At 38.9% G+C, this 23,004-nt stretch overlaps 2 protein-coding genes across 7 annotated transcripts in view; one reads left to right on the plus strand and one right to left on the minus strand.

Annotated features, from left to right (window-relative positions):
• The window catches only part of MFN1 (mitofusin 1), a 95,081-nt gene extending 88,333 nt beyond the window's left edge, over window positions 1-6,748 (plus strand). For all 5 annotated transcript variants that reach the window (XM_042457922.1, XM_042457924.1, XM_042457923.1 and 2 more), the window contains 2 exons: window positions 954-1,088; window positions 5,091-6,748. In XM_042457922.1, coding sequence (XP_042313856.1) covers window positions 954-1,088; window positions 5,091-5,160 — 205 coding nt within the window. In that variant the 3' untranslated portion in view covers window positions 5,161-6,748. The remainder of the gene's footprint in view (window positions 1-953; window positions 1,089-5,090) is intronic.
• A 3,666-nt stretch (window positions 6,749-10,414) lies between these two features.
• GNB4 (G protein subunit beta 4) overlaps window positions 10,415-23,004 on the minus strand; it is a 59,762-nt gene continuing 47,172 nt past the window's right edge. For both annotated transcript variants that reach the window (XM_042457421.1, XM_042457422.1), the window contains 4 exons: window positions 22,125-22,191; window positions 21,830-22,031; window positions 19,141-19,357; window positions 10,415-14,463 (listed from right to left, as the gene is read on the minus strand). In XM_042457421.1, the coding sequence (XP_042313355.1) occupies window positions 14,357-14,463; window positions 19,141-19,357; window positions 21,830-22,031; window positions 22,125-22,191 (593 nt within the window). In that variant the 3' untranslated portion in view covers window positions 10,415-14,356. The remainder of the gene's footprint in view (window positions 14,464-19,140; window positions 19,358-21,829; window positions 22,032-22,124; window positions 22,192-23,004) is intronic.

Raw genomic sequence — 23,004 nt, forward strand, 5'->3', positions numbered from 1 at the left:
CCCTTGGAGTGTGGTGGAGTCTCCTTTGGAGGTCTTTAAGCAGAAGCTGGATGGCCATCTGTCGGGGATGCTTTGATTGATATTTGGTTGGATTGGATGGCCCTTGTGGTCTCTTCTATGATTTGATGATACTGAAAGGTTACATTTCCATCCTGGCCTTTTCTTTTCTTCCTCTTTGGATTGTCTCTTTTCACCCAGTTCTTTTCAGTCATTTTTAGCTGAGTTCCATCTGTGGCACTTAGAGTGTTTCTCTCCCCCTTTCATTTCCCCAAAGGAGGGTAAACCAAGTGTTGTCAGGTCGGCATGTTAAGTGCATTGAGACACAGAGCCATGATACTTGCAAACTTGCCTAACAGAGCATTGACACCTTCCCAGTCTTTCTACTCACCAAAGATGAAAATTTCCACTTTATATTTTAGACCACCCTTATGGCTGACTAAACTCAGTGGGTTTCCATGACTAAGTGGGGAATTGAACCCTGGCCTCAAGAATTCTACTCCAGCACCCAGACTGCTACTCCATACTGCTCTCAAAGATGCTCTGTTGTGGTATAAATTGTGCAGTTGGCCCTACAATTCAGATTTTGGACATTATCTTTAAAAGCAGGTTTCTTGTAGGAATGAAAAAGATTAGTATCTGCTGTTTTGACAGTTAATGCCTCAGTGCTGTCATAATAGACCCCCCTTTTGTTTATTCTAGCATTGTGTTCATGTGCCATGAAGTTTTATTTATATCCAACTTTTCTCCTGATGGGTGTTCAAAGCAACTTACAATGTAGGGTGCTGCAAACAGGGTGCACAAGTAAAATTTTCAGTTGCAGTACCCACACTCCAGCAGCTACTAGCCATTCTACAGAATTTTGTAGTCTATGTAACTCTTCTTTCCAGTTTGCCCTTGGGAGCTTCTCCAAGGAGAAACAAGTTGATCAATTGAGTTTTGTGATTTACTCTTAGGGAGATGGCCACAACATTTGCCCGTCTGTGCCAGCAAGTTGACATCACTGAGAGAAAGCTAGAAGAAGAGATTGCGAGATTGTCCAAAGAAATTACTCAATTAGAAAAAATCCAGAACAACTCAAAGCATCTACGGTAAATAGTTGTGGGAAGGCTTGCCTTGCAGTGACTGGGATTAGGGGTTGTTTTTTCCCCATTTTTAAATATTTATTGGTAGAATGAAATTAATAAATGTTATTATAATAAATAGATAAAACAAAATATTGGTTAATTCGCCTTACAATAATATATAAAAACTTTTACATAATATCCCCCATACATATAATATATCCCTTTACAGTATATTCCACTCTTTACTACTTTATCTAAATCTAATTCATATTTCTTTTCATCATATACTTTTCATAATTCCCCCCGCCCCTCTTTCCCTCTTCCCCCAAGTGCTCCCCATCACCAGAGCCTAATATCTTCTTATTACTCTACCTCCAGAATAGTAGCTCTTCCTCTGGTGGTAAGACACCTCCTTATTTTACTAAAACCTTTTATACAAATGTTTTCCATATTGCTTTGAAATCATTTCTCTTGATTATTCCTCTTCTAAACTTAATTCCACTAGTTAACTTATCATTAATTGCTGTTTGCCATATCTCTCTATACCAATCTTGTACTGTATTTGTAAATCTCCCTGGGCTTTCCACTTTTTTGCTATCATTAATCTCGCTGCTGTTAATAAATTTGTAATTAGATCCTTTATAACTTGGGTGCAGTTAGTTTTTATCATATAAAGATAATAAAGCTATCTTTGGACAAAATTCTAAATCAATTTTTGTTATTTCTTTTATCTCTTCAAATACAATTTGCCAAAATTTCCTTACAGTTCTACAACCCCACCACATGTGCATATAAGTGCCTATCTCTTGACACCCTCTCCAACATCACCTTGAATAATTCTTATTTATATAACTTAACCTTACAGGTAGGTGTTAAATACCATTTCCAAATTATTTTATAAAAATTCTCCTTTATTCGTATAGAATAAAATTTTAAATGGCGTTGAGTCCAAATTTTCCCCCATTCGTGGATGTTTATTTTTTGTGCTAAGTCCTCCTCCCATGTTGTCCTAAGATAATCTTCTTTCTCATTATATTTTAATAATAATTTATATCTTTCACTTGTGACCCCTTTCAAAGTTTCATTTGCCTCTATACTTTCTCTTTGCCTGATCAAATGTTCACATTTTGTATATTCTCTAATCTCTCCAATATTTTTCTCATAATTTTTTGTCCATTTTTCCAATTGAATACAATTATACCAAGTTAATTTTGATCCTTGCAATTTCTCCTTTATTTTCCCTTTCTCCCTCATTATCTTCATCCATTCTTTTATCCTATATATTTCTTGACCTTTTTGTTTATTTTCCCCCCAAATTTCTTATATATTCTTTAAAAAGGGGTTTTCTATTTCCTTCATTTCTTTCATAGTAAATTCTTTAAAAAATATATTTTCCAATTTTCCCTCTATTCCTGTTGTTTCCATCTCTAGCCAATCTAATTCCCCTTTCTCTATAATTCCATCTATAATATATCTTATTTGGTTTGCATTATAGTACAGTTTTAAATTTGGGAGACCCAAACCTCCTTCTTTTTGGGGTTTATACCAATATCTTTTATTAATCCTTACTTTTTTATTCCCGTTACAATAATTATTCACTAATACTTGCCAATTTTTAATTTCAACATCTGATATTTGTATTGGCAACATCCTGAACAAAAAGTTGATCTTAGGCAGAATTTTCATTTTTATTAATGCAGTTCTACCGAATCATGATAGTTTAATATTTTTATATTCTTCTAATTTCCTTTTAATTTCTATTCTTAATTTTTTATAATTCTGATCCTCTATTTTTTGTAAATTTTTTGTAATTTTTATTCCTAGATATTTAATTGTATCTTTTACCTTTACATCTATCTTTTCATCCGTTAAAAAATTCTGTTCTTCCGTTTTTCAATAATTAAACAACATTAGCTCTGATTTATTCCAATTAACTCGTAATCCTGTCATTTCTCCAAACTCCTTTAAATAGTTTTTCATATTATTCATTTTTTCCAAGGGGTCTCTAATTGTTAATAAGGTGTCATCTGCAAATAAACTTATCTTATTCAGTTTTCTCATCCCAATTCCTTCCAGATTTTCATCCTCCCTAATAATATTTGCTAATATTTCAATAATTATTGCAAATAAAACCGGGGAAAGAGGGCATCCTTGCCTTGTACCTCTAGAAATTGAAATTTGTTCTGTTATTCCATCATTTATTGTTACTACTGCTGTATTATTTAGATATAACTGATCTATCAATCCTCTAAACTTTTCTCCCATACCTAATTTCTTTAATGTTATTTTTAATGCTGGCCATTCCACACAGTCAAAAGCTTTATAAACATCTAATGCCATTATTCCTGCTTTCTGATTGACTGGGATTAGTTTGTAAGAAAACTTAGGTACCAGAAACCTGAAAGTGTTGCCTAGTAGTAAATACATCAAATAGCCTTTTCATATTTGGTTTGGAGTGCTTTTGGGCATCATAAAATCACGGGCATGTGTTCAGTCAGCCAAAGTGTGTGTGTGTGTGTGTGTGTGTGTGTGTGTGTGTGGTTGATTTGGAATGCCCCTTTTTATTTTGTTGTAAAGGTTTATTAAAAAAACCATGTACCATCAGAAAACAGAAATAATTCAATAAAATAGAGATCAAAGATAAAACAACAAATGTAAGAAGCTAAAAACATTGAAATGCCCAGGGAACGAAATAATGTTAAACTGTAAGTGGTTTGGTGATAAAAGTAGATATCCATTTAAATGGGCACCAGGCCATAGACTTGGCTTTTAAAGCCCAACAAAAAGCCCTGAATCCCATTGATAATCCTGTTATTGAATGGCAACAACAGTTTCTGAATGGCAATACACACCACATTATCGAAATACACTCTTGTAGCACTGTTTCACGTCTACTGTTCTGACTGCCTGCTGTTGCATTCTGAGGCTTGAAGTTCAGTAAGGGCTAAGAGCTCTCTTGCTGAGAATGCTAAATGCCCCTCCTTAAACTGCAAATCCCAGAATGCAACTGGAGGCAGCATTTAAAGTGGAATAGCAGTGCTATAAGAGCGTAGTGTGGTAGTGTCGATAAATTTCATTGATTCAGTCGGGCCTACTTTATTCAGCAGTACCAGTGGGATTCAGGCTTTTTAGATTGACCTCAGTAGTGAAGAGGGTAACCATTAGAGCTCCTTGAAAACTGATGTCATGTGAACAAGATGAAATATACCTGTTGTGCGAACCACTTGGAGCTGCCAAATCTTCAGAAGCAGTCTTGCATGTGACTTGCTGAAATGCGTATTACTTGTAGGGAGCTATGCCCATTCCTTGGGGCCTCTTTAGATACTTTTAAGAGCAAAAGCATATTTAGGTCACCATACACTCATTAAACCTTTTTTGGTTACATACTGCTTACATTACACTTCTAGATATTATTATTATTAGCTTTATTTATAAAGCACTGTAAATTTGCACAGTGCTGTACTTGCAATCAGTCAAAAATAGAATAAAATAAACCTGCCTATGGCGTACATTCTACAAAAATAATTAAACAAAATACATATTAACATTTAAATAATAAAATATAGCAAACAACAAATAAAAATAAACCTAGGTTAACAACAATATTGTTGAGTTTAACCTGCCTTTAATTCTCCTTCCTACTATTCTCTCTAGCACGGAGTAAAACCTTCCTGTAAACAAATTTCACATACCCATCACACACGACTGTGTCTTCAGCAGTTTCTATAGGTCCTGGCCTAACACTACCATCCTCTGACTCTCAGTGTGCTGCTTACGGTGTACTGGACTACCTGCGGTGGCATTAACACAGGTGTAAACTACACCGAGTTGTATTGAGTGGTAGCAGTTTTCCAGAGCAGATTTGCATCATCTGCCTCTCCTTTCCATTTGTAGAAGCCTCTTGTCATGGAGATAACGTCACTGATTTTGTTTTGTTGCTACAAATTCTTTGGGTTTGGGAGGGATGGTGGGATTGTATCCAACTGGAAAATAATGATTTCCCTCTCCTTCCTCTTTGTTTTGTAGGAAAAAAGCAGTTCACCTTGAAAATGAATTTGACTGTTTTACCAAGGATTTTCTCCAAAAGAAGAAATGAAACCTTCACACTTTTCTGATGCCGTAGGTGCAATTTAGAAGACGATAATGTCATACCATCCTCTCGTCACATGAATTTTTCAAGCCCCCTTTCTCCTCACCAAGTATTGCCTCTCTCTCGACATTTAGGTTATGAACTGTGCCTGACAACGAGGGGAGCTAAGCAGTATTTGCTGCTGGGTGAATCAATTTTGCAACTTTTCGTAACAGAAATAACTTATATTTATTGGCACACATGAAATTTGGCGATGTGGAGAAATAATAAATGAGCAAACCTATAGTATTTTGTATGTGTATTTCAAAGGGTCAACCCTCTCTTTCTGGCATCCAGGGAGAGAAATTAATGAAATTAGTGCCCCATCCCCATGATTCCTGTGTCAAAATCTTCTGTTCACTGGAATTGTTTGTGGGAATGTGATCTACTGGCTTTTTTCAGGACTCTTAAAGAGAGCTGAAGTATAATGACAGATTTTTACATGGGATGTATCAGGTACAAAGGCAAAGAGACTATCAGTTGAGCTTGGCAAGAGACAAATCCATCTTTCTCATCTGACTGAAAGGAATGAGACTTTCAGCTTTTGCACTGCATTTTAAAAGCTTTAACATGCACTCAAGTAGTCCCTTAGTTAAAATTAGCTAGCAAATTGTTTTAGCATGATAAATTTAGATACTATGTGGGTGCATAAATTCTTTTTCCAGTGAGTAATTCTTTCCTTGAAATCCAAAGCCATGTCACATTGTCAAGTAGCAATACGGGTGCTAGATGTGTGTGCGCCACCACAAAAGTTTGTGCAGTAGTGTTCAGTCACATACATCCCCACCTACTTAAGTAGGTATGAGGTACTGTTTTGAGGTCCCTTCACCTCCAAATTTCAGGTGCATCATCCAGCTGAAGTTCTTGTAGGTTACATAACTAAAATGGAAGATTCTGAATTCCATCTGAATTTTAGATATTCTTCAGTCCCAGGGATGTAGATCTGCCAGCTGTTTCATGTATGAAAAATTGGGGGGGGGGTGTCTTATGCTGCATTTTTGCTGCCGTTTCTAATTGCAGTTAACTATATATATTGCAGTATAGTCAATATAAGGAATGAGCTGTGATATGGGGAAAATGCATAGACAGAGCATGCTTGTTGACTCTGAAAATGATTTATCTGTGTCTGCCCAAATAAGGGATTCTCTGGGATTTGGTGAGATTTTGTTTTGTTTTGGGGGGGTCTTCCCATTGGAATCTTTGCTCAAGGATTTCTGCTACATGCTATCACAATTTTAAATTGCTCATGTCTCTATAACTTGGAAGTAGAGTAAGAACAGGGAGTGTGTGGCCTTCTAGATGCTTTTTGATTGTGTCTTCCATCATCCCTCACTTAAAATGTGGAGTTCCCCATCTTCTCCGCTCCTGAAGCAGTGTTAACTTACGTATTCCTTTCTAGGAAGTGTTTGAGGAAAATGTGAACTTGCATGTTTTTATAACCAAGATATGGAGTAACTTTAGTTGTGAAAGAAATCCTCTTGCTTGTAATGGTGTTTGATAATGAGAAATCAGACTTTTTAAAAGGGCTAATAAATAAAAATTGCTGGGTTCCTAATCTTTTTTCATCAACAAAAAAGGAACATACTGTTTACTATCTTTTCTCACAGTAAATTGGAGCAGGAGATACACACACACACCCCTGGGAGCCAGAAACAAAACCTGCAGGTCACTGCCCTAGATGAAAACAACTGAAATAGACTGTAAACAAATGGGAAAATGGCTATTCATAGAGTACAGCTTGGATTAAACTTTTACACTTGTCAGTGTAGTTTCTCCAGGTAGATTATGAAACTGGTCAGGTTTAGGGCAGACACAAAGAAATTGGTAGAGTATGCATTTTAAGCTGTTATTTTGTCAATTTCTAGAATGCTCATTTCAATCAATGTATAATATCTAGGACTAATTCTGAGGATACACAGATTAATATGTGTGTATTTGCCTTCCATTTGCCTGTGGACCTCAAATTTCATAGGGCTTTCTTATGCAAGGAATATTTCCCGCTGTTTTGCAAGATATAAGTTTGTTATATGACATAAGGCAATGGAATGATGCGTCTGTGGAATTCCAGTTCTGACAACCAGCTATTTAAGGCACACTTTCAATTTTTTAAAAACTATCTTTCATAGTAAGTCACTACTTTGAGGAGGCAAGAAAGAGAAAATAAGATGAACCACTACAATGAAGGAAATCCTAATTAAAAGCAGTTGTTTATTGGTTACAATGTCAAGTCAGGCAACATTTTTCACTGAGCCACTGTACAAAGGAAAGCTTATGGGGGGGAAATATAAACAGTTCATAGCAAGTGATTTTTCTTCCACAGGGAAAACTTTATATAACGGCACTGTTAAAGAACAAAATGGCACAAGTCCCTGGGCATTTTGTTTTTAATTAGGTTAAAGAAAAGGGTAAGACTTTCAGAAAACACAATCAAAAAGGCAGTGCAGAATCACTTGGTACCTGGAAATGTTTTGGAAGGTTTTTCCTCAAGAGAAACTGGCAACAAGTGAAGATTTTAAAAAAGAAAAAACACCACACTCACAAACATCCTGATGGGAAAGGCTGGAATAAGTAATTAGTAACAGAGAAAGTAAAAAGAACATCCATTTCCAAAAACATTTTAACACAGTTCCTTTGGGTGACAATGCAAATATACACACGTGGAGATGTATAGCAGTGAGGAGGAAACCAAGAGAGCACCATTGTGTTGTAAAAACCAAGGCTTGAAATCTAAGATGCCCATATTAGTCAAAATCAAACATGGTGTGGCACGAGGAAGGTCAGGCACATTTCAGTTTTTCCCCATCATTTATAAATCATTAGTAACACTCCACAGAATCACCATAACATTACTGAGCATTTAACAGTCTTGCATGTATTTTACATAACTGGCAACTGACTAGAGACCTCAATGTGGTAGAAGTGCCAAATTTGTGGTTGGAAGGGTAACCCACAGTCCACAGATCCCAAGGTCAGAAACTGCCACCTGGCACTTCTGTCATCTCCACATGTGCTAGTGATTTTCCTTTACAACTGTAGCCACACATGCTTCAGAAAGTCACCTAAGAGTCTACTACTTTCAGGGAGACTTTCCAGGAGGCAAGGAGCCTGCGGTCACATCAGGAAGGGCAATAAAACACTGAAAAGCCCCAGCATGTATGCAATAGCAACTACATTTCTATACCGCTTATCAGTGAACTAGTGTTCCCTAAATGGTTTACAATCTATAAGACAACTGCCCCCAACAAGCTGGGTACTTATTTTACCTAACTACAAAAGGATGGAAGGCTGAGTGGACCCTGGAGCCCTACCTGGGATTGAACTCAACCTTGTAGCTGCCGTACTGGCATTTAACTACTGCGTCACTAGGGCTCTGTTGCAGAGCTTTCTATTCTATCCACAAGGAGAACTGGGCACAGTGAACCTTACTGCAGCCACAGAAGTGGGAGATGCTGTCTGAGATCCTACATAGCGGCACACAGCATGGGAATTCTGCATGCATGGCTCCCACACAAGACCTAGGACTCACTATGTCCTTACAGAACCCCCTCCTAATGGCCATTTTGTGACTGGCGGAGAGTAGGAGGACTGGCTCTGGGAACACAGCCAGATGCAGACCATGGGTATCCACCAGGGACTACATGAAGTCGCAGCAGATGACATCACTGGTTTGTGTCTGGTTACAGAAACATAGCCAAACACTGCTCCAATCCCTTCCACTTTCCACCAGCCACAGAATGTCTGCAGTGTCGCTGGAACAATGCAGCAAGTGTGAAGCAAGGAGACTGGTTGTGCAACCTCTGGCACAACCAAAAGAGTACGTACACAAGCAGAAGGTGGAACTGTTTGCACATGTCACTAACAGGCTGCCAGCCATGGTGTGGCTTGGTTTTGTTTGCCTGAGACTGGACCTTACATAAGAAGCACTTTCCACACATCCTTATGGGATGGTTTTGACCAACACTGTGAAAACGGCTACACACTTTCATTCTCTGGCACTATAAATACTGTTTTGGTTTGTTTGTTAAAAAAACTTCTGCTGTAATGTTACTGCCAGCCACTACGTCACACCAGGAATTTTACGTTTCACAATTGATTATCTAGTCGTCCTCCTATCTTCACAAAAACCTGGTGAGAAATAAAGGGGAAAGAACAGAATATTCTATACTCTGAACAATACAGACCTTTGCTGGAGAATAAAATGGCTCCGGAAACAGCATTGAAAGGTGACATATTTATTTATTTCTTTAAAGTATGCAATATCTTTCAACAAAGATACTTTGCCAGCTCATGGACAACCTCTCTCTGCTCCAGTTTTTGTAACTCAATCTGGGACAATCATACAACCTTGATGCACTGGTTGATACAATCATTTTCTCTATTTTTGCCACAGGTACTACAACAACTATTTCTCCCACTAATCCTTCCCTATGCAATGTATTAGAAAGAGATGTAGAATTGCAGTTTGGGGAGTCATTAAATGGTTGTAGTCTGTATTTTATGATATAACCTAGTCTTTACTAACTTTGCTGTACAACCCCTGCCCCCCCTCCAATCACATGAATCAGCTGTGATTTACATAAATGCCCAAATGCATTAAGCTTCAAAAATATGCCCTGCCTCCATCATCTAGTACAATTCAACATATTAATTGGGCTATTCTATATATGGTAAATTTTATTACCATATACTGTACTAGAACACTCCTCACTCAGAATGTAACACAAAAAGCAGCCAAGAATACTGAAAAGAAAATGCTAAAGGGCCCCTCTGGGGAGGCATAAATCTCTGGTATCCAAACGTCAGAGTCAGATGGGGCCCTTCTTGAATCATCAACTTGGCAAATCCATCTCAACTACTCGAACCCAAAGAACGTTATGCTCTTAGAAATGAAAGTAATCCTGTAACGGGGCAGTATTAACATGGATAGTTTAAAATAAACAGTCGAAATCCACCACAATTCTATACAGTGGTACCTCGGGATACGAAATACCCAGGTTACGAAATTTTCGGGATACGAAAAAATCCCATAGGAAAACATTGTTTCGGGTTACGAATGTTTTTTCGGGTTACGAAAAAACTTTTGGTGCTTTTTTCGGCTTTTTCGCACGAAATCGCGGCTTTTCCCCATTAGCGCCTATGGCAATTCGGCTTACGAAGGCTTTTCGGGTTACGAACGGTGCCACGGAACAAATTAATTTCGTAACCCGAGGCACCACTGTATTTTACTTCCTTTCTCTCTACAAGGGCTATGAAAAGGAATGGAAAAAACTCAAGACCAGAGATAACCTTGTGGGGCCACCCGGTTGCTGGTAGAACATAAATTTCTGCCAGCATTCTTCTCCTGGACTTCCGCTGAATCACTGGTCCTCAGACTGCACCATAACCCATCAGCGGCTAGTAAGGAAGGAAACATTCAGCCTCGAAAAAAGACAGTTATCACTCTCCTGGACACCCAGTGAGCAGTAGAGGACTGGGAGGGCTATTCAACTATTCCTTTTTTCCAGTGCTGAGACTGCAGACGGATGGTGTCCAACAACCACACACCCACACTGGCCACCAACTGGCTATGAAGGTGTACTACAGTGTTGCTAAGCTGCATTGCATGGGGGCGGGGTCTGTTGTGCAAAGAGGTACTAGGCTATCTCCTTTTCCAATTACTGAAATGCTAGGGCCGTGATAGCAAACCTGTGACATGCATGTAAGAGAGGACACGCACATCGTCACCTTTAGCAGAGGCCAGGAGGAGTGCTCCGTTTTCCCACACTTCCCACCCTGGAAATGCTGAGAAAGCCTTTCTAGGGTGGGAGGAGTGAAGGAAAGGAGGGCTCCATTTCTCCATCCCTCCCACCCTGGAAAGCTGGGAGAAGTACCCCCTGGCACCAGTGGCACCCGGTGAAGGAACACCACTGAGTTTGGGCACTCAGTCTCTAAAAGGTTTGCCATCACTGTACTAGGGAAACTAGAGGTTATGCCTCATATATCACCCAACAGGGTTGTGGCCTGTATATCCCATTTTATTTCGGAGATGTAGGATAAGTTATGTTCAACAAAAACGATGCAAGAATTACAATGATGCCTATATGATGATTTCTATGTTGCTGAACAAATAGCAGGAATCTAGCACTCTAACAGATGCCGCTCCCTTTCAAGGAAGCAGTAAATACCTTCCAATGTGTGGTAGAGCCAAAACATCACATACATGCAAAATTAGCATTGCTCAAGTAGAATGTAGACTACGGTCAATACACTGTAGAGTATATACACAAGCTAAGAATGTAACACGACATCTTGGGAGCTATAACGCAAACACAGTGAATACAGTCAAAAGTAGGGAGGGTATGCATTTATCATACTGAAAAGCGATTTCATTTAAAATGTGGCTGTTTAGACCAATGGGACAGCCCTGGCTCTCAGATATACACACACGCTTGAAAATGTATTAGTGGATCAGTCAAGTCTCACACTCTGAAATTAGGACTGTTAAATGTAGCCATAATTAACTGCCTATTCTGCTATACTTTTCCATGTATGCCTATCCCCTGAGCATTATTCCAAAATCCAACACCTAGACATTACCTTTCAGCTAGGAGAAAACATAAACATCATCTTTCAAAAGCCCCTGCATAACATTTCCCAGCTGTGTGGCTTCATGAACCATTCATTTTTAATTTCAAAGATGTCTTCCTACTGTACTTTGTTTTTCATTCAAGGGTCGTATGCTTTTTGCTAGCATAAGGCATTGCAAAAGATGTTTGCGTTGTGATAAAGGAAACCAACAAGAGGGTTAATGTAGAACATGATTCACAGAATTCAGAACAACTGTCTGAACATAGATCTCACCCAAACAAAGCAGCCAATACTATCAGTAAATCCTAGGACAGTTACTGACCTCTACATCTGTTCCAGATAGCATCAATACTGGATGTGAACAGAGTGATCCATATGAAAACCCCCCAAAAAAATTATTAAGTGCTTGTAATTCTGGTCCTGAACAGCCCCTCCACCCCACCCTGGAAAATGATTCTTTCTGTTATATCATTAAGGAAGTATTAGTGCTTTTTGTGGCTTCTAAATCCATTGTTTGGCACATGGATTGGCACTTTTACTACTGTAAACACAGGCAAACAGGAAAGGCTGAAACTGAGGATAAAAATTTGGCTGAAACCTGACAAAACAGATGGTTTAGCAACAACTCTGTCTTAATATGCTGACAGCAACTGCTGTTTGCCAAGAAAACTAGGGTTACTTTTAACAGCTCCACATTCTCCTTACAGACTTTGGAAAGGAGGCATCCCCAGATACTGCCATAAAAACTGAGATCACTTAATGGTTGGCATCCTATTGATTAGCTTCAACAAGAGTAGACCCATTCAGTCAATTGTTGAATGGTGAGCCAACACAGAGATAAATTTAACAGATTCAGTGGGTTTATTGTGGTTCAGCCTAAAAGAATTTAGGTCAATGTGTACTACAAACACAGGGAACATTTGCCAGTACCAAAATTTGATTTCTGTTTCTAGCTGGCCATACTTTTTACCACACTTATGTGATCGGGACATTTCTTATGAGTTATTGTTGGAGAAATTTCATTTCACTTCAAAATTTAAGACAGCAGGAACTCAAAGAGGGTTTACAGTTATGCTTTTCTACAATAAAAAAACAGAGGCTACAGAAACTAATGGATCAGGATCTAAACTGGGATAATCTTGACAGATACACAAAAGGCAACTCTGTTTTGCTGTGGAATGTCTGGGCAACCCGAACAACTATCCTGGCAGTATCAGAATGAAATTTCAGCACTTCCTGTCATGGCTGGCTGGCGCAACTGAATTGATTTCAGGAGCCAATTGAAATATTGATGTGGCATATGCTACAGTCCACACAGATTGCACAGTGGGAGAAGGGTACATTTAAATGGACACCAATTTTTACAATTCTCTGCATGTGCAAATACGTATTCCAGGAGAGGTCTTCTACCCGAAACACATTAAACTTCTGCCTATATAGGCATATTTTAATACATGTGAGAGGAGAAAACAAATTGTGGTCCACATGCATTTGGAGTGGTATAGTCCAAAGGAGGAATAAAAGTCTTTGCTAGAAGTCTGAAGTGATTTCATATTCGTAACCTCACACCAAACAGGCCAATGATATTACAGTAGACCTAAAAACAATACATTTACATCTATCCCACCCACCTCAAATATCCATTCATGATTGGCTCAAGCATGCAGCAACAAATGTCTGTCCTCTGATTTACATGCTGAGCCAAATCATATAAAGGCTGTTGGAAGGAAGCTCAAAATCTGACACCAACATTTTCAGTTCTTATTTTTGAAGGGTGCATCTGATGACCTATTTACGTCTGTGGGGTTTGGTGCCTCTAACTGCCAATGGACTATCCAGTAACTATTGGCTCAGAAGGAACCAACTTCATATTTCAATAAATAGGTCACATAGCAAGTAAGGCGCTAGGTGTCGCAAGAAGTCATCAGGACTTTTTAAACAGACACAGAAATAGATCAAGCAATAATCCAAACACCTTCTGTTATAAAACCTACAAACATCTCTTCAACTTCACACATTTATCTACAGTAAATTCACAAAAAAATAATAATAAGAAAAAAACATTTTAAAACAACAATCTAGTACATCCACTGTGGAACTCAGGAGAGACATCTCAGATTAAATGTAGAGCTATATAAATGCAGTTTCTTTTAAAAAATGCAAACATTATTTCTTTACTTACAGACAAAATGTTACATGATTGGCCGCTATGTGTATATTCAGTTATGTACAAAAAGGTACAGAATTAGGACAAGGGAACAAGCAGAAATCCTTCCAGGACAACACAGGCATACCAACTGTAAGATGGACTGGTTCTTTTAGCTTCAGTCACCATGAATACATGTGCTGCCCTCTGCTTTTCTTTGCTTTGAAGAAAAAAGTTACTGATTTCGCCCACCCACCACTTCTTCACTTGATTTATTTTAAAACTTCATGTACAGAAAGCCTATTTATGCAATAATCAGTGAGTAGAAAAACTTCACCTGTAAATACAAGGTAGAAATATTATTTCACAGCAATAGGCTGCAGCATTGATCTCTCCAGATCTCAATGGAGAAGGTGTGCGTGTCTATCCAGGTGTATTTCAGCTGCTAAATTAATTCCAGATTCTGAGAAAACTGTCCCAAGACCCTGTAGCTACTGCCATGCCATCATCGGTAACTCCTAAGCAGCTGACTCTGTTATCATGGCCAGCAAGAACACCTGCAGGGATAAGAGGATAATGTAGGATAATGTTAAAACACTCATGGTATACGGATTCAAGAAAGGCCAACAGAAACAAGTTTTTAAGTCTGATCAAAGGCCTTAACGAAATGTGTAACGTAAAAAGCAGCACCAAGGACTTCCGTAACTGAGGGACCACCATCCAGAAAGCATTATCCCTTGCACTCCCCAATCTAGATGTTCTTACTAACATGCATGTCAGCATAACTCCAACAATAACGTAAATATACTGGCAGAATTGTATGGATGGAGGTAGTCCAGCTCACTACTACTCACATGGTGATCCGTGGACCAATGCCAGTGAGCTGCAAGTGCACAAAGAATTTTCAGCAACAAAAGAAACAACTATAGCAAATATGGCGCCAGTTCTTGGGACCCTGAGCAGAAAAAACTGCCAGTCCCCCCCACATCATATATTATGAGAAACACTTCTTTAGGTAACATGGCCTCAGGCCCCTTTTAAAAGTGAAATCCCACTCTCTCCATTCTGCCTAATTTATTGTATTCATTGCTAAAATTTATCTGTTACCTTATCAATAATAGTTCTTAGGACAATATACAAAAATCATCTTAATCAAATAAAACACAACTAAAAATCAATTACATTCTGTAATCAATTTGTGGAGGCTACAACAAGGAAATCCAAACATCCTGATGATCACCAGCTGCTTCCAAGTTGCTTAATGAATGTCAAAGGAGACCCTCATATCACACATTAAAATTACACTGTTTTGGGATAACTAGCAAAGAAAGGTTACTATGTCTAGGTCCAACATTTCCATGTAGGGCTACAGTTGGCATATCAACCTTAGCTGAGAAAAATGCATTCCTTGTCAATGTTGCTACCTGGGTTTCAGCAGACTGTGCCAAGTCCAAAGCATACAAGAAATTTTATATGAGGATGAACTGAAAGTGGCAGGCCCCCAAAATTTAAAACCACTGTTGTTTCAAAGTGTTTGATCTTAAGCCCTTATGCTACTTGTCCTGCAAAACCTGCATAACTTCCATTTGTTCCACCCATATTGCTTTTGAGCTACACCATCAAATGCCTTCCAAGTCATATACTCTGAACTGACTTTGTCCTAGATGCCATAATACAGTCTGCCCTTCATAACCACAGATTCTATCAAACCAGTTTGAATCCAGTTTAACAATCCAGTTTGAAAATATTATTTTTTAAAAGAAAAAGTCCAAAAAGTAAACTTTAATTTTGTCATTTTATGTAAGGGATACCTTTTTACTATGCCATTGTATTTAATGGGACGTGAGCATCCACAGACTTTGATATCCCGGGGGAGTCCGAGAACTAAACCAAGCAGATACCAAGGGCCCATTGTAGTGTTAACTATGCCTACTGAATATCCCTGCAACTCTATTTTTTTCTGCTCAATACTCATGCAGTCAGATGCAATCAAGAACTGGATAATACAATGAGCCTTGGTTTAATAGGGTTTCCCTCAAACCTTCTTTTCTGAAGGTTTGCTGGTCTACCCACCTCTGCTCGACTTTGCCCTTATGGACAGCAAGTACAGCGCACCTGTGGCATATGCGGGCGCCCCATATGCAGCTCTCACCTTATGCAGAAAGCAGGCCCAAGAAGCAATAATGGTGCATTTGCCCAAGGCACACACACCATGCTGCGCACAACCATTTTTTAAAATGGGGCTTCAGCATACGCATTTTTCCTTTACGCAGGAGATGGGTCTGGAACAGATCCCCCAGATATTGGAAGGGCCCACCGAAGTTGAAATTCTATCACAGATTTTGTTTGCCTGTGTTTTTTTATAACCAGTGTTGTAACCAATTGATTGCCCCCTTATTGAAATGCAAGCCGGGCTGTTCTGAATTATTTTACATGAAAATGTTGTTGCAAGACAAATGCATGAGTTGCAAAATTTTTGTCAATGGCTGTAAAATGGGGTCTGACTAATCTATATCCTAGTGCTGTAACTACATAATCAAGATAATCTCCAATGTTGTAATCCAATCTGACAATTTTATTCTTAACTTTCTGCATTTTAATGAAAACTTTCTATTTTATATTGGTTTTATGATATATGTAATCTTTCCATTTATATGTTTGAAGTCATTGTATGCCTTGACAGGTCTATTAACCATAAATAAAAAGTTGTTGTATAATAGACAGTTTTATGGAGGGTCACCTAATTGCCTCAAGAGTAGTGGGACCCAAGGACCTCTGGGCCAATATGGTGCTATTTATACTACATGTGCTCTCCTGATGTATTTTGAAAAGCACTTTCTAAAGAATTTGAACCAGTGGAAAAGCATACAGACAAGCCTTTGACCACCGTACTCCTTGAGTATCATAATTCTTCACATTTCTGCTCCAACCCATGGAAAAGTATCTTTTTAATCTGCAGTTCTTTTCTCATGCAAATAACTCTACTTGAAAAGGTCCTAAGAAATTGTGTAAATATTGAAACACCTCCACATTCATTCTCCCAGATGTACTGTGTTGCTGCCCAAATAATCTAATTGTACATTTAACTTCCCCTTCAGAGAGATTGCAGAAATTGAAATTCCATTGTGCACACTGGAACAACTTGTTTGACTATTATCAATGGGAAGGAGTGTAGACCTCCTTGATTGGAAAAGTAAGCTCTTGCAGTCACATTGTCTATCCATATTTAAACATGACACCCCCATACCAATGTTATGAAAGCAAGCTGTGCCTAACTTCATAGTTTTCAACTCTGAAATGTTTATATTGTGTATTTTGTCCATTACACTCAGAAGTCCCCGAGCTGATAAACTGTCGCAGTAAGCTCCCCCACCTGTTAGGACTCAGATCCATTATAATTTGCACTTTGTCGAAATTCTTGTCTATTAACCACCACCTCTTCTCTTTGATGGATCGGTATGCTCACTGTATAACTGGATCTGTATGCTCACTGTATAACTGGATCTGTTTTCAATTGCTTGTTGATGCAGAATCACTAATTTCTGAAGTTCTCTTGGGTAATCTTCTCCATGGTACTAATCATCAAGAGCCCCATAATTCTGACTAGAACCATTGGATTTTCCAAACCCAGAATTATCATAGAATCAGAGTTGGAAGAGATTACAAGGGTCATCACTTGTGTTACTTCCTGTTTGGGTTTGATTTTCCTTTCTTTCAATAAACTCAAACAATCCAGCTGAGTGTTTACCTGAGCCCTCAAATGTGTCAATGAATTTGTCGGTTCTAACTGACTCTTCTCATAATTTATGATAAACTCATAATGCTCTAAAATTTGTAGTGTCAAGTGCAAATCCTTCATAATTTTATCTTTGGAATGTGCTTTTAGTAAAATGTCGAGGTATGCATATAATTGTACTCCTTTCTGTCTCAAAAATGCCACAAAAATATCAATACCTTCTTAACAACCACTTCTTATACCACTAGGCCAAATAGTAGTGCTTTGAACTGGTAGTGCCTCACATGATATTGGAATCTCAAGTACTTCCTGTCTGCTATAACCTCTGGAACACCAAGATACACTTCCTTCAAATCTATTGAGACCATGAGGTCTCCATTCTCAAATTTTATTTTATTATTTTCAGTGTCTCCATTTTGAATCTCATAACTGAGATACCTGAGATTAAAAACAAGATGGTATGACCCATTGCTTTTAGATAAAGTAAACAGACGTGTAAACCCCAGTAAAAAAATATTCAACCCAAACCTCTACTTTCCCACCTATATCCAACAGACATCATATCTCTACCAGCATTATCTTCTGCTTGCTCAATCCTTTGCCACTGGTGAAAGAAACCTGCTCATGGTTTTCTGTGAAACAATACTGTAATCTGATGTTTTACCCACTAAACTGTTATGAACGACCATAAGTGCCCAAAAAGCAGTCAATATTGTGTTTTTCTTTTAGAGGCAGATCCACCTCCTCATCCCTGATTTGGTCTAGTGATTAATACTTGCCTTCCAAATTGTGATCAAGGCCTATACTACTGCTGTCTTTGAAAAGCTTTATTATATGACTGACTGTATCATATCCTCTGACACCACAAAAGGAAGGGAAAAAAGAATAACCCCTCTGTAAGGTCTCCTTTCTCATCTCTTTCTTTGCAAAGTTGGCATAGCTTGGTTCCCCCCCCCCCAAGTTTGCTTTGAACTAAGTTCTTTTCTAAAGCTTGCTCTCCAAAAAGTAATTCTCCTCTAAATAGAACACACTCTAAGTCATTTCTTGATTTCTGGTCCACCTCCCAGTGGTGCAACCATGAAGATCTTAAAAACATAGTGGTTTTTTATTTGCAGTTTTTCCACTTTCACTGGGATCCTGTGCCCCTAACACCAGCAAATGTGGAGAGGCCACTGTATTTCTGAAAGTTTGGCTATGATCACAACTTTCTTACCTTACCTATAATTTCTTTATCCTTTTTATTTTCACACTTACATATACACCTATGCTTGGGTGTCTTTATGCATGTCATTCCAGAATATCTCTTTCTTTCTTCCCATCCTCATTCCTATTCACACTGGCAGTTTAAATTGAAACACAATGTCAACCCAAATAGATCAGGCTAGTAAAGATTTCAAAAATAAACAGCATCTACAGCTCCAATATTGACTTTGGGGTGATGCAGTCCTTAGAGTCAGCATTGGAGGAGATGCTTCTTTTTGTATGCACATAAACTAACCTGCGCGTTCTCCCTTTAGGGCATCCCAGACGTTGCAATTGAAATCATCATAACCTGCCAACAAGAGGCGACCACTTTTTGAGAAAGCAACTGAAGTAATCCCACAGATGATGTTGTCATGAGAGTACGTCATAAGCTCCTGGTCTGCTCGCAGATCAAAGAGTCGACAGGTAGCATCATCAGAGCCAGTTGCAAAAGCATGGCCATTAGGGAAGAACTGCAAATTAAACAAGAAGTCAGTCACATTAAAAAGAATACAGATGAGAAAAAGCTCAAGCAAGATTCCTGGCTTAGGAGTTATTTCATTTATTTATACTTTTAGTACATCCACAAAGTTCTGTAGTTTTGTTTATAAATCTAATTTCTTCTAGTAACCAGGATCAAAGTGACAAGGACAGGTTGTTTACCTGTAATTGTATTTCTTCAAGTGGCCATCTCTGAAATCACACAAATGAGTTTTGTTTGTTTATTTTATATGCCACCTTTCTCCCTGGAGGGACCCAAGGCAGCTCACAGACAAGTTAACCTGCACAATGTACCATCAGAACCTTCCAGAGCTATTAGATAAGTATTTGGGTGATAGCCAACCCCACTCTCTGTACAACCTGCTATCTCGTTTCCCACCTAAGCCTTCAGTTCCATGGATGCCAAAGCAGCAGCCCAGGATCTAAGGAGAGGCAGGACACAATGAGGGGAGGATGGGCAGGATTGTGTGATTTCACAGATAATCATTCAAAGCAATACAATTATAGATAAGCAACATCTCCTCCTTCTTTGTTGTTGCTGGGAATCACACAAATGGGACACTAGCAAGCTACCAACCAACTATGAGGCAGTTTAAATTCTTGCAGAGGATTCCTTGTGAGAGGGTGGGAAACAGAGTGAGGCAGGGGCTTAAATTTTGGCAGCAGCTTTGTGATGTGAAGGTGGGTAAGAGAAGGAGAGGTTTAAGTACTGACTGTGGCTTTGTGGTGGGACTCGTTTAAATGAGGGAGAGAGGCATCGGCTTGCCCAGGTCTTGCTGCAGCAGCCTCTGCTATCATCCTGTGACCACTTGTCAGCTTGGCCATTTCAGAATTTGTGGCCAGCAAAGCCATACAACCAGCATGGTAATACACTTGGTGTGTACACTGCGCATGCACTAAAGGGCGGGATACAGAAGCAAAATATGTGTCTTCCCAATGGAGCAAAAGAGACTCATATGATGAAGCGAAAACACATCTGCTTCATGTCCAGTATAGTGACCAATCAAAGTAACGCATCAAAGTAGCATAGTGTTGGTGTAGGAGTAGATGGTAATCAGCCCAACAAGTTCATGAAGTCGGAATCAAAGAAGATAAAAGTGGATGGGGAATAAGAAGCTGATGATCCATCAGAGTAAGCTATTTCCCAATCACCTCAGGAGCCTCCAATAAGTTTTGCTCATACAGTAGAGCTGTTAACCTTACCTCTATATTACAACCAGTCTATGCCAAGCACAAAAGGCAAGGCAAGTTGTCATTTCATCCCAAGATTTTGCCAGATATCATAGTACACCTTCATACACAGGTGAATGAAGAACTACTCACCAACATGCAAGACAGACTATGCCAAAACAGAAATAAAAGTCTGACAGGAAAATTAAACTGAAGCATTTCTGAAACACTGTTGCTGCAGCAGACAAAAATGAACTGAGGACCTAGGCAAGAAGTGAGTGGGTAGGTTGCTAGGTGAGTGGGTGTGGCTGCTGCCAAAATGTATATATAATAGCTCTAGAAGGTTCCAAAGATGCACTTCACAGGCACAGAATCACCCATTTGTGTGATTCACAGAAACCATGAAGACAAATAGGAAATGAAGAAATTTTTCGTTCCAGGACTGCAGCAACTGGACACCGTAGTCCCGAAGCCAGCCACTGCTGTGGTCTCGAATGGGCCGCCAGCAGGACCAGTGTTTTGCCGCTCCTTTACAGGGCGGCTTCAGACCGCCTTAGGTGGCCTTGAAGTGACTTTTGGGCATATTGGGGGAATACGTCATTTGAATGCCAGGCCCCTAAAGCACCCAGTAGGTGCTTTATTTGGCCTATGTGTTTCTGATCTAAGGTAAAGAGTGGGAAGACACAGCATATCATTGTGTGGCTGGAGTAGGGCTATCGCCAAAAAGCAAACTCCAGAAGTTTCCAAAGATGCACAGAAGCACAGAATGACCATATATGTGAGTCACAGAGATCATGAAAGACACATGCTTTTGAATCTGTTTTTAAAAGTATGATACAACACTATTCTACTCAGCACATATTTTCTTCCATTATTTAATTCTTGAGGTTCACTGTATTATAAAATGTTTACTTTGATCATGTGAAGGGATTAGGAACTCAGCTATTTGCTCAGAGACACTTGTCTAACAAAAAATTCATGTTTTCTAACAACACTAGCAGTTTCCCAACCTAGAGATCCTGGGGAAACAGCCCTGGTCCCACCACTCCTCCCATTCAAATATTTTTTTCAATAGTACCCTCACAGAAGCTAACTTGCCAATATCCTATAGCACCTTCTTCCACAGGCTGAAATGTTTGAGAATATTCATGCACTCATAACAGTTCCACAAATATCTAGTCATCTGTTCTGTTTGTGTGACAGAAAATATGAATGACCATTTAAATCTATAATCCTTTCTCTCCCTGCATTTACTAACATAGTTAGACACTTACACACACTGCATTGATGTCAGACACATGTCCTGTGAAAGACTGCCTGCACATCCCATCTCGAATATCCCAGAGCTTGGATGATGCATCACATGCACCTGAAACAAAAGTGCTCATGTCTGGACTTAGAGAGAGACTCATCACATCTCCAGTATGCCCAGTGAAAGCAGTAGTCTGTTGCCCAGTTTCAATATCCCACAGCGCACTGAAAATTAAAGAAAAACATTGGAACACAGCAGGTTAAATATCTAGATATAACAATATTTAAGGAAGAAAAAAAACCCACCCAAAAACTCACCAGGTGGTGTCTCCTGAGCTTGTGACTATTTGGTTGTCATCTAGAAAGCGACAACAGGAGAGATACCCTAAAAAAAGAAAAGAAAGAAAGAAAGAAAAACAGATGAGTAAATCCATCACTTTAGGATGAGATCCAAAATGCTTTCATATCAAACCAAATATTTCCAATCTGTACTCCGAACATTAATTAATTCATTCAGATCTTAAGGCTACAAAAGCTTAAAATCTGGCAGGCAACTTCAGGAGCTGGATAGAGAGGGTACTGAGTTCACAGGGAGATAAATAAAGCAAGCTGTAACACTAAGCCATATGCTCAAATATATTTCAAGCAACTGACACTAAGATTCTGTTCAAGTTCACACAAAGGGCTTTCTTTTCATTAATTCACAACCAGGGGTACATCTACACTGTAGAAATAACATAGTTTGATACTTTAGCTGCCATGGTTCCATTCTACAGAATTCTGGGATTTGTAGTTTTGAGGCACCTTCACTTTTTGGCAGAGAACTCTTGTAAAACTACAAATCCCAGGATTCCATAGGATGGAGCTACAGCACTTAAAGTGGTGTCAAACTGCATTATTTCTAGTGTAGATGCACCCTGGATATTATTTTTTAAAAGGTGAAAGACAGTCAATAATTTTTTATTTATTGTTTTAAAAAAGAAAATGAAGAAAGTATACAAATTAAAGTCTTCACAGAAGAACTAACCTACAGCTACAGAGTGGAGATAGGATGGCTAAATCGGCTGAAAAGTTGGCTACTTTTTTTTTAATGCTCGAGCAACATATATTCTGCAAGGCAAGGAGTCCTGTAAAGCATTGGGGGGGGGGAGTAAGAGTCTGCACTGTAGTTATAGTTAAACACCTTTTGAGCCAGAAG

The sequence above is a fragment of the Sceloporus undulatus genome, chromosome 3, assembly GCF_019175285.1.
Source record: "Sceloporus undulatus isolate JIND9_A2432 ecotype Alabama chromosome 3, SceUnd_v1.1, whole genome shotgun sequence".
Lineage (NCBI taxonomy): Eukaryota > Metazoa > Chordata > Lepidosauria > Squamata > Phrynosomatidae > Sceloporus > Sceloporus undulatus.